The following is a 10,659-nucleotide window of genomic DNA, read 5'->3' on the forward strand; positions in this document are numbered from 1 at the left end:
GTATGAGAGAGGATGGCGATGGAAAACTGGCAGTAGAACTTGCCTGGATAGCACGGATTTATATTCATCGCCATTATGCTCTTTGTATGTTCGTGGCGTGCTGCTTCAAAGCACCTAACAAAGAGGGTCTCATCTTTTGTTCTGATGAAGCAATGTGTCTCTGTAGATATCTTTGTTCACAAATGGGATTCAAATAGGACAGAAGGATATCGAGAGACATAGCCATCGCTAGACCGCTATGACTCAGGGCATATTGTTACATTGTTCTGGTCTGTTGCAATGCTGTCTAATGCTGGGACATGTATGATGGATTTCAAACAATCGCGGCACTAGGGGCCAGAAGATTGTATACATTGTGCGGTTCTAGCCTGACTATGTACAGGTCAGAGGCTTCAGAGGATAATCTTAGTCTCGCCTATCCTTGCGCCAGTGCAAAACCGGTTACTGTTTTCCTATAACCATATCGCTGAGCGCTCACTCCGGATTTCATACTACACTGCAAACCTATAGCTGTGCCAGCTAGAAGCACCCGTTCATAGATAGCAACCTTGTCAAAACATCTATAACGGGCATACTGTCATAGTCTAATCCCATCTCATACCTTGAAAACATCATCAACCCGGACCGTCTGTCCAGTTCTTATCGACTGGTTTGCGCAAATGCCCGTGAGTATACTAAGAGCGCCATCCTTATGCGTTGCAGCGCGTCTATAGGGATCACCACCCTCCTTTCCCTCCCCAAACAGATCATTCAGCAACTCTGGATCTCCGCCTCCATGGCCACCCTTGCCCTCAGGAATCTCCACCTCAACAGGCTTCCCAAACAGCGGCCTAAGCAGAATCGACTTACTCTCCAACGCCCCCTCAAGCGCCTGCTCCCCGCCAGAGTTCACATACGACTGCTCCACAACATCCACCTCAAGCCGCCCTTTACTCCCGTTAAACATGACCCGAAATCCCTCCCAAGGCGCATACGCCGTAAGGCTATAGGTAAGCACAGCACCAGACCGATACCGCACCATAACCCCCATCGTATCCTCAATCGAAATCCCATCACTAAACACCGACTGATCCCGATAATACGCATCTTCATGCTCCGCATCCAGATACATCGCCTTCAACTGCTCATTCTGCTCCAGATGCAAGGCAAAGTGATCCTCACGCGCATTCTCACTCCCGTGCGCCCGCGTATAAAACTTCGTCTCTCCCCTCCTCTCCGCATTCTCCCGCCCATAAAACTTCAAATCCCCCATCGCAACAACCGTCTCGGGCCTCGAGCGGAGCCAGAAATTCACTAGGTCGAAATGGTGCGTGCTCTTGTGCACCAACAGCCCGCCGCTATTCCGCTTATCTCTGTGCCAGCGCCGGAAATAGTCCGCGCCATGCTGCGTGTTGAGCAGCCACTCGAAATGGACGGAGTTGACCTCGCCAATTGCCCCGGACGAAAGCAGCTCGTAGATCTTGGTGTTGTGCGGCGCGTACCGGTAGTTGAATGTCACGCGGACCTGATTTCCTGTGCGCTCGACTGCGTCGAAGATCTCGCGGCAGCGGGGGGCGTCAATGGTCATGGGCTTTTCGGTGATGACGTTGCATCCGAGTTCTAAAGCGCGGACGATATAGATGTTATGGGTGCGGTCAATTGTCGTGACGATGACTTCGTCGGGCTTCGTTTCGGCAATCATGCGATCGAAGTTGGAGGCTAGAAAGGTTGGGACTTTGGCGTGGCCGAGGGCTTCAATGCGGGTGTTTGCATAGTCCAGGCGGGTTTGGTTTGTGTCGCAGAAGGCGACTAGCTGTGCGGTTTTGGGGAAGTCCTTGATGATTGCGGTGTAGAAGAAGATGGCTCTCCCGCCGGTGCCGATGAGGGCGTATCTTTTGACCATGTTGATGGTGGGCTGGTGTTCACTTGATGTATCTGGTGGTGGGAAAGTATGCGTACTGCGGGGTGGTAGGCTATAAAAAAGAACGGAATGTATGGATGAATGTCATGAGGGGCAGTTCGGGGTGACCAAGACCGAAGATGGTCCGGTTCGTACTCCAACATCTCACGAAAGGCATCTGCTAAGCTGAAAGCAGAAAGTGTGTGACGGGTCCCTGTGCGAGTCGTATACAGGCTAAACAGGAGGTGGGAGGATCGTCGTCGATTTTCCGTGAATCAGACGGCGAGGATAGGGCGGGGTAAGGATCATCACGCAACCTCCGCTTTCTGGGGTATGGGGACTTGGAGTACTCGTCCATGGCCATATTGCCTGACTGGCTATTTGGGCCCTGCCAGAGAATAGAGGTACTTGGCGAATCCTGTGCAAATTAAACCTCCAATCCGCTTGTCTGCGTGTAGGATTCAAGCGACGCAAGACCAGAATGAGGAGCTTGTCTCCAAGGAGGCGTAAAGTAGCCGGGAAATGTAGCCCCGAGGTGGTATATAGGAGTCTGAACCCAGTAGGTTGTCTCTGACTGTTCGTGCTCTCAAACGGCCGTAAAATGTCTAGCAAGCAGCCCCCCTCTGCCGAGCAGATCGAATCTGCAGACGCGATTACTCCCGTCCAGCCCACGCCCAAGACCAATGCTCGTGGTGAAAAGGCTGCCCAGTTTCTTGCAACGGTGGGCGGAGACCACTCTTTTACCCCCGAGGAAGAGAAGAAAGTCCTCCGCAAGATCGATCTCCGCGTGCTTCCCTTGCTCCTCGGCGCCTACTTCTTCCAACAGCTTGATAAATCCAGCTTGTCATATGTCTCCATCTTTGGACTCGTTGAAGACGCCAACCTCGTTGGTCAGCAGTACTCATGGCTCGGCTCAATCTTGTATATTGCTCAATTGGTGATGCAACCTCTTGCAGCACTTATCCTAGTCAAGCTTCCAACAGGCAAAGTCATCGCCTCTGCCATCTTCCTCTGGGGAAGCTCACTTGCAATTATGGCCGCCTGCACAGACTTTCCCAGTCTACTTGGGCTTCGCTTTTGCCTTGGGGCCTTTGAAGCCATGATCGCGCCCAGTTGTATTGCTGTCACCCAAATGTGGTGGCGTAGGGGCGAGCAGACATGGTATGTTGTCCTGGGTTTTATCCATTCCCACTGCTTACTTACGTTTCTACCCAGGCGAGCAGCTGCCTGGAACGCGATGAACGGCGTCACCGCAATCGTATGCTTCCCAACTGCCAATCTCTCTCTCAATCTTCTCTAACGTGCCATTCAGGTCGGAAGTCTCTTCACCTATGGCCTAGGCCACATCAAAAGCGACACTCTCTACTCCTACCAGGTCCGCCCCTTCCATTCTCTTTCCCCCTACAGCGAGGCTAACCTGCCCAAAAGACTATTTTCATCCTCTGCGGCCTCCTAACCGTAGTCTACTCCTTCATCGTCCTCGCATTCATGCCCGACTCCCCCATGGAAACCAAATTCCTCAGCGAGCGTGAAAAAGTCATCGCCGTCGAGCGCCTGCGCGCCAACCAAATGGGCATCATCTCTCGTGAATGGCGCTGGGACCACGTCATCGAGACCCTCCTCGACGTCAAAACATGGATCTGGTTCCTCCTCATCATCGCAATCTCCATCCCCTCCGGCGGAATCAGCACCTTCGGCAGTCTAATCATCACCTCCTTCGGGTATACAAACTTCGACGCGATCCTGTTCAACCTCCCCTTTGGCGCGATTCAATTCGTGATCATCCTTGGTGGAGGCTGGGCTGCAACCAGGTTCAAGACGAAGGGGGTGGTCATTGCTATTATTGCGGGTATTGCGGCTGTGGGCACGATCATCCTGCTTACTGTGTCGAGGGAGCAGAAGGGAGTGCTGCTGTTTGGGTATTATCTTGTTTCTTGTCTGGCGGGGATCACGCCGCTGGTTTATGCGTGGGAGGCGCAAAATACGGCGGGGGATACGAAGAGGAAGACGACGAGTGCAATTGTTCTGATTGGGATGTGTACGGGGAATGTACGTGGTTTACTCTTGGTTTACTCTCTCCATCGCCAGGAACTAACTTCCTGTACCGCTGCTAACGAGGGTATGTGGTGTATAGGTTATCGGCCCGCAGCTTTACTCCCTTGACCAAGCGCCCAAGTATCGCCCCGGTCTGATTTCGAATCTGGTCATGTTCGTTCTTGTTGCGATTATTGCATTGTATGTACCTCCTTTTTCTTCTTTGGGTCGTCGGTGAGAATGAGCTGACAGGAGGGCAGGATTGCGGATGCGTGGCTCTTCTGGTTGAACAAGCGGAATGCGAAAAGGCGCGAGGCAATGGGGAAGAGTGCAAGCATTGTAGATGAGTCTATGCTGCGAGGGGAAAGGGAAAGAGCTCAGCAGGATAAGGCTGCGGATGTGGAGGTAGAGGGTGGCGATGCGAACGTGGACGCAAAGGGCGAAAGCCATCAAGATGACAAAGGCTTCCTGGATACCACCGACTTGAAGAACGAGGACTTTGTGTATGTCTACTAGAGCATGAGCTTAGTGTGCTTGCTGCAGAAACAGAATGCTGTTGGGAGGGCAATTGACAGTCATCTACCTAGTTATGAGATCAAACCTAAGTTATCAACTCAAGCTATTAGAGGTAACTATCCCTCCAACCGACTCTCAAACCGATAAACCCCAGACCCAACAACAACCCTGTTCTTCCCCCCCTTCACCCTCCCAGGAACATTAACAACAGCCTGCGTATTAGGCGGCACCGAGACAGCAAGCCTAAACACACCCCTTTCAACAGCCCATCTCGTCCCCACAACCCCATAAGCCGTAACAAATCTTGTCTCAGCATAAGTAAGTCCACCACCAGGCTTAACATCAACATTAAACCTCCGCCACCCCGGCTCAGCCGGAGTCAACCCACCGATATTCTCATGCATCCAGCTACCAACAGAGCCATAGGCATAATGGTTAAACGAGGTCATCTCACCCGGATTGACGCTCCCATCAGGTAAGAGACTATCCCAGCGCTCCCAGGTTGTCGTTCCGTTGAGTTTAACCTGGTATAGCCAGCCCGGGACTTCCTCCTGAAGGAGCATTTTGTAGAACGTGTCTGTGGCGTCGTGCTTAGAGAGAGCGTGGCCGATCAGGTGTGTACCTGCGAAGCCGGTGCCGATCTTATACTCATTCTCTTCCACAATATGCGTTAGACGGGAAATCGCAGAAACGTACTCTGACTCCTGATCAAACAGACCAAAATACAAAGGAAGAGCAAGACCCGTCTGAGTCTCATTCGCAACGGTGCCATTATCCGAGATCCAGGCGTCCCGCCACGCCGCAGCGAGCCTCGTCCTATCCCCGTTATACCGCTCCGCATCATTTGATAGGTCCAGGTAAGTTGATATATTGGCTAGTAGCTCAGTCACATGAACCAGGTATGCGTCAGCGACCAGCGAAGCGCTCGTCGTTCCGCTCCCGGGACTATCAGCCGGAGCCAATGGATCCAGCCAGTCGCCAAACTGGAAGGCAGACCGGTTCCAGAGCCTGACTTCGTTACGGAGGATACCCTTGTCGAGCCAGAGTTGCGCGGCGGGGTGTTGTTCGCGGAGAAGGGCTTTGTCGCCGAAGGTCTGGAATAGAGCCCATGGGACGGCGACGATGGCGTCGCCCCAGATTGCGGTTGGGGAGGCCATGCCGATGACGTTGGGGATTACGGAGGGGGGTGCGTCTATAGTAGAGTTAGTTGATATCTGAGTGTAGTAAGGGGTTCTATGATTAGGTATACGTACTGTTGTTTTCGAGCTGTTCGGAGTAGACATCCTTTAACCATCCACGCAGGAACCCAGCTGTGTCGTAGAGGAAATTTGCGGTTCTGACGAACGCGTGGATGTCTCCAGTCCAACCGAGTCTTTCATCGCGCTGCGGGCAATCCGTAGGAATTGAGAAGAAGTTTCCGCGCATGGACCAGATGATGTTCTCATGGAGTTTGTTGAGGAGCTCGTTGGAGGATTTGAAGAACCCTGTTCGCTCCATATCACTATTGATCACGATAGCTGTTATGGAATCAGCATTCAACTCGGTCTCCTCAGGCCAACCATCGACCTGGACGTAGCGGAAACCATGGAAAGTGAAAGACGGTTCCCATTCTTGCTCTTCGCCGGAGAGCGTGAGGTTATCTGTGGCGCGCGCTGTTCGAAGGGGTCGAGTTGCGACCTCGCCGTCCTCCATGACTGTATCATTTAGTAAAGACCAATTGCAGCTGAAGAGCGGGGGACTTACCTTCGGTGTGTACGAATCGGATTGTACTCCCTCTCGGTCCTTTTACGCGGACACGTAGCCAGCCGACAAGGTTCTGTCCGAAGTCGAGGACCGTCTTTCCAGACTCACTCTTGAAGATGTTTTCTAGCTTCCTCTCTTCGATGCGTCGAACCGGTGGCGCATCCGGGGCAGCGAGCACACTCTTATCAAACTCAACTTCGTGAGTACCCAGCCACTTTGAAGCGTCAAAATCCGGCGTCGACCATCCCTCGATCTCCAGCGTGGAGTTGTACGTCTCTCCGTCGTAGATCTCAGACGCAACGATCGGGCCAGTCGACGACTGCCAGGTCTCGTCACTGGGAATATACGTCGTCTCGCCATCTGGAGTTGTGATCGCAAGCAGTGAGAGCAACCCTAGTGTATCACCGTAGATATTCCGCTGATTATCCCACGCAAGTCGACCAGCATACCACCCTTCGCCAACCGCCACACCGATCGTGTTCTGACCACCTCGCAGAAGATCCGTCACATCGTAGGTGTTATACTCATGGCGATTATGGTAAGACTGCCAACCAGGCGCAAGAACAATATCTCCGACAGCCTCACCGTTAATTTCAGCTTCATACACTCCCAGCGCAGTGATATACAGCCTCGCAGCAAGGATATCCTCATCGATATCAAAATCCTTGCGGAAGTAAATCGGCCGATGGGTAGCATTAACCTCGTTAGGTCTATCTGAGACAATAGCGGCAGCATCCCGCCAGTCATCCTCGCTCAGCAAGCCCGGCTCGACTGTAGCTGGCTCAGACCATGGTGAGTTGGCGTGGCGGCCGAAGGAGCGCACGCGGACGGTGGCTTCTTCGCCGGAGTGCAGTGGGTCGCTGGGCCACGGGACAAGTACGGAGTTGGTGGAATTGACATGGAAAGAGCTCGTTTCGCCCTGTCGCTGGACTTCGATCTCGTAAGATGATTGATACCAGTTGGACACGTTACCCTCGAACCGCCAGGAGATGCGGGGTGTGGATTCCCCGATGCCTAGGGCGGTGCGGTGATGCTCGAAGGAGACCTGGGAGATTGAGAGAGACATTTTGCTTACCCTCCCTACTGTTTATACCGAGGAAGAGTGATAAACAGGTCAGTATTTATAATAAGCCCCAGGTCCCAACACTAATGAATAACTCCTGGGTCGTATTCGTTGTTATTCCCGCATTGGAGAGGGGCTACATGGCCCCATGGGATGATGTTATCCCGAGCTCTTCCGTCACATCTCTGCAGCGCTGCAACTAATTCGAAATGTGTGGGGGGAAACTGGGGTTAGACCTGGCACACCCCGCATTTGCAGGCGCTTTATGACGATCTCGTGCAGATCTAGATGGTATCGGGGTCCAATACCCCGACATCTGGAGCACTCGGAATATCCGATGTTTCACCGAGAGGTCGAACCCGGCAGGTAAGAGAAGCAAGGCGGGAAAGTCGGGTGCATATTGGCTACTTCCCGCTCTAGAAGTACTGCGGGGTGTGTTTACGTGCATGAGATCCTTGCAACTCGCTCTAGGTTTGCGCGAGACGGATTAACCCGATTACGGTATTGGGGCCGGTTAAATAAAGGGATATGCCTGCCTTCAGGTCAAACGGCCTTTGAAAGCCTCGAGTACTCTAACTGCCATCATATCTTCGTGCATAGTCATCGCAGTATCGTTGACAGTCACAGGGATGTATCGGCATTTGAGATTACCCGGGAGTCATCGCCAAAAGCCTTTTCGCTTTTTATACCTAGCTGGACGTTGTGAACCCGATCCCTTTCATGAGCAGAGGCGGTTGCGCAGAATATGAAGGCTCTTCCTATCTCTTGACGCAATCCGGTCTTCGTTCTCGATACTCAGGAAATATCTACAAGATCCAGGACTTAATGATCAGCCCACTTGATCTACAGGTATAAAATTGTACAAATTTCTGGCACATATGAACAAGATCGCGCATCTAGCGCGGTTTCGTCAGGCCGTCGAATGTCTTTTGTTGTTTGATCGCTTTGTGCTGACTCCATAGATGAACTTATTGGGAATGTCTATATGCTGGTACTTGGTCGTCCACACAGCATTCTGGGACCCCGGCACTGGCCAGAATTATTCCAGCGTTCGCTATGCACCAGCTGCAAAGCTTATCAGATCATCATGCCATTTGTTACAAATCCATCGTCATAGCTGCTGCGAGGGTGGTAGCTTGAGCTACTATAAAGCCAAATTTGCCATTGGCCGGTTCGCCTACGTGGTGGAACTCGTACTAGACTTCCGCACAGTCATTGCGTGGTTTCAGTCTCCTTTGTTTAGAACATCATGGCTCTTGATCTTCGAAATATGCGGTGTGACAGCACAAAGCAGCGTTTGAGGTTCAATAGAGTCAATCCACGTTGACCGCGGGATATTGAGTCACTGGAAAAAGGGGCAAGAATTCAGCGGAAAATACGAGCCTCAACAGACACAAAATAAAGCCAGCGCCAAGTGACCAACCAGTCCTCAACAGGTTTCCCCAGAGCGAGTACGAGGCCGAACACGAGCGACAAGACTTGCTGCTCAAACTATAAATAATCCATCATCACTCTATTTTCTCCTCCACCTCTCTCCAACTGTCTCTACTCTCTACCCAAGCAATAAACATGACCAGCTACCAATCAACCTGCCACTGCGGCAACGTCAAGTTCTCCTTCACAATGCCCGCCCCTATCGAAGAGAACGAGGTCGTCAATTGCAACTGTATACACACTCCCTTGCGATCATTCTAACCTACCCTAAAATAACTACCACAGGCTCAATTTGCTCGAAAAACGGCTACCTGATGATCTACCCCAAAGCCTCCGACACGACATTCCACCACTCTGACGACGACGTTCAGGTACGCTCTAACCCTTCATACTTTTCCTTCGCTTAAACGTCCATTTCTGACTGTATCAGGCCTATCGCTTTGCCTCCAAGGCGTTCCCCCACTATTTCTGCAAGACTTGCGGTAGCTCGCTCTATGCCAAGGGGCCGGAGGGGAGTAACATGCTTGCTGTTAATGTGCGTATAGCAGTTTGCAAGCTCCTTCTGTATATACAGAACTAATCAATTTGCTAGGCGCGGTCCGTTGAGGGACTAGATCTTGAAAAGCTGAAGCTGAAGCCAGTGGATGGGAGGGGTATTTGATCTCTCTGTCACAGCTTAGAGGTTCTTCGTTGAACGTGTGGGGTTGTTGGTTGTGGTTGATGTAGGTGTATGGGCGTGGCTGGCAACAAAAAGAAGAAAATATTGTACGGTTCAGTTCGTCAAGATAAAGGGGAAATCACTCATGAATACTTCTCTCAGGCTCTTATAATATCTATCCAGGAAACCTATCCAAGCGCAGATAACAATGCACTCGCATGAGGGCCATGGCATATACATCCTCCCCTCCCAGAGAACGCAACATCCTACAACAGCCACTCTCTCAACTCTCAACCTCAATCTCTGTAACCCCCAAACATTCCTATACATAAAGCGCAAACCCCACGAAATCCGGCCCCCAGGTTGTAAACACCCCAAACCCATCATCCTCCACCTCATTCCCAACAACAACGACATTCTCTCCCTGCCTCCAACCCCCCGTCAACACCCCCAGCCGTCCAGAATCCCACCACCCCAAATTCTCCCCGAGCAGCTCACTATGCCGCCCACTGAGCGGAACCTCCAACCGCACAGGCTCCTGATCATTCACGCGGATCGTGAGATTGCGCGAGTTGGATCCCCATTCCCAGGCGCTGTCGAAGGCGACGTCGTTGTTGATGTAGTCGATTTCGAGGTATTTTGGTCCCAGCGGTGGGGAGGGGAGGGTGATGATTGTTTGTGCGGTATTGGTGGCGGTTAGCTGTGTCAGTTTCGAGCCGGATGGGAGGCAGAATGTCTCGGGGCAGGTGAAGGGGGTTGCGGAGCCGGTTAGGGTGAAGTCTGATGTTCCGGTGAAGTAGGTTGGCTCTGGAGGGGTTATTTCGATGGACAGTATGGCTGGGCTGTGGAGTATGGTGATGGTGTTGTTTGAGCCGGCGGTTAGGGAAACTGTAGCCAGGATTGACAATGCACCGGCCGTTACTGAAACAGATACTGGGCTCGTGCTGGCGCTCGTCGTGATGCTGATATTTCCTGCTGCTGCTGCAGGTTCAGCGAGAGTGACGTTCACCGTAAACCCACTGCTCGACGTGACAGCATAGACATCTGAGAACGTAATCACATCGCTAATCCGACATATTAGCAATCCATTCATACCCCGAACTCAAAACGATCAAACCTACCCATCTGCCTCCGCAAAAAGATCCCCCGGATACACCCCCGCAGGGACCACATTTCTCAACTCAACCAACAAAACCCCATGCGCCTCAACCCACGCCTGATACTTCGTCTTAACCCCCTTCACACTCTTCTCCGCCCAAATATCCCTCAACCCCCCAGCAGCCTGCACCCCAACATCCGGCAAATCAAGCACGACCTCCCTCCCTTCCCCCC

At 52.2% G+C, this 10,659-nt stretch overlaps 5 protein-coding genes across 5 annotated transcripts; 2 read left to right on the forward strand and 3 right to left on the reverse strand.

The window, feature by feature from the left end:
* Positions 1-595: 595 nt before the first annotated feature.
* On the reverse strand, positions 596-1,882 carry BJY04DRAFT_233242 (Gfo/Idh/MocA family protein; the record flags this gene model as incomplete). The annotated part of the gene is made up of 1 exon (XM_073719927.1): positions 596-1,882. The coding sequence occupies one exon, from the start codon at positions 1,880-1,882 to the stop codon at positions 596-598; it is 1,287 nt and encodes a 428-aa protein (XP_073564717.1).
* A 598-nt stretch (positions 1,883-2,480) lies between these two features.
* Positions 2,481-4,429, forward strand: BJY04DRAFT_233243 (putative MFS transporter; the record flags this gene model as incomplete). The annotated part of the gene is made up of 6 exons (XM_073719928.1): positions 2,481-3,040; positions 3,095-3,137; positions 3,192-3,254; positions 3,308-3,928; positions 4,014-4,114; positions 4,174-4,429. 6 exons carry the CDS (start codon positions 2,481-2,483, stop codon positions 4,427-4,429), a joined length of 1,644 nt encoding a protein of 547 aa, XP_073564718.1.
* A 116-nt stretch (positions 4,430-4,545) lies between these two features.
* Positions 4,546-7,238, reverse strand: BJY04DRAFT_233244 (bacterial alpha-L-rhamnosidase-domain-containing protein; the record flags this gene model as incomplete). The annotated part of the gene is made up of 3 exons (XM_073719929.1): positions 4,546-5,621; positions 5,683-6,123; positions 6,173-7,238. The coding sequence occupies 3 exons, from the start codon at positions 7,236-7,238 to the stop codon at positions 4,546-4,548; spliced, it is 2,583 nt and encodes an 860-aa protein (XP_073564719.1).
* A 1,537-nt stretch (positions 7,239-8,775) lies between these two features.
* On the forward strand, positions 8,776-9,461 carry BJY04DRAFT_202992 (GFA family protein). Its single transcript, XM_073713295.1, has 4 exons — positions 8,776-8,901; positions 8,955-9,040; positions 9,100-9,204; positions 9,262-9,461. The coding sequence occupies exons 1-4, from the start codon at positions 8,805-8,807 to the stop codon at positions 9,328-9,330; spliced, it is 357 nt and encodes a 118-aa protein (XP_073564720.1). The 5' UTR covers positions 8,776-8,804; the 3' UTR covers positions 9,331-9,461.
* A 188-nt stretch (positions 9,462-9,649) lies between these two features.
* Positions 9,650-10,642, reverse strand: BJY04DRAFT_224599 (uncharacterized protein; the record flags this gene model as incomplete). The annotated part of the gene is made up of 2 exons (XM_073718019.1): positions 9,650-10,391; positions 10,449-10,642. Coding segments are annotated over 2 exons (936 nt in total), but the record flags the coding sequence as incomplete, so codon positions are not given.
* Positions 10,643-10,659: the final 17 nt, after the last annotated feature.

This window comes from Aspergillus karnatakaensis (genome assembly GCF_047715665.1).
Source record: "Aspergillus karnatakaensis strain CBS 102800 unplaced genomic scaffold BJY04scaffold_94, whole genome shotgun sequence".
NCBI lineage: Eukaryota > Fungi > Ascomycota > Eurotiomycetes > Eurotiales > Aspergillaceae > Aspergillus > Aspergillus karnatakaensis.

Excerpts from the sequence above, each read along its gene's own strand:
- BJY04DRAFT_202992 (XM_073713295.1), top strand. The coding sequence starts at position 8,805 with ATGACCAGCTACCAATCAACCTGCCACTGCGGCAACGTCAAGTTCTCC. Across the intron at positions 8,902-8,954 it reads CGAGGTCGTCAATTGCAACT|GCTCAATTTGCTCGAAAAAC; the intron begins GTATACACACTC and ends TAACTACCACAG. Across the intron at positions 9,041-9,099 it reads ACTCTGACGACGACGTTCAG|GCCTATCGCTTTGCCTCCAA; the intron begins GTACGCTCTAAC and ends TGACTGTATCAG.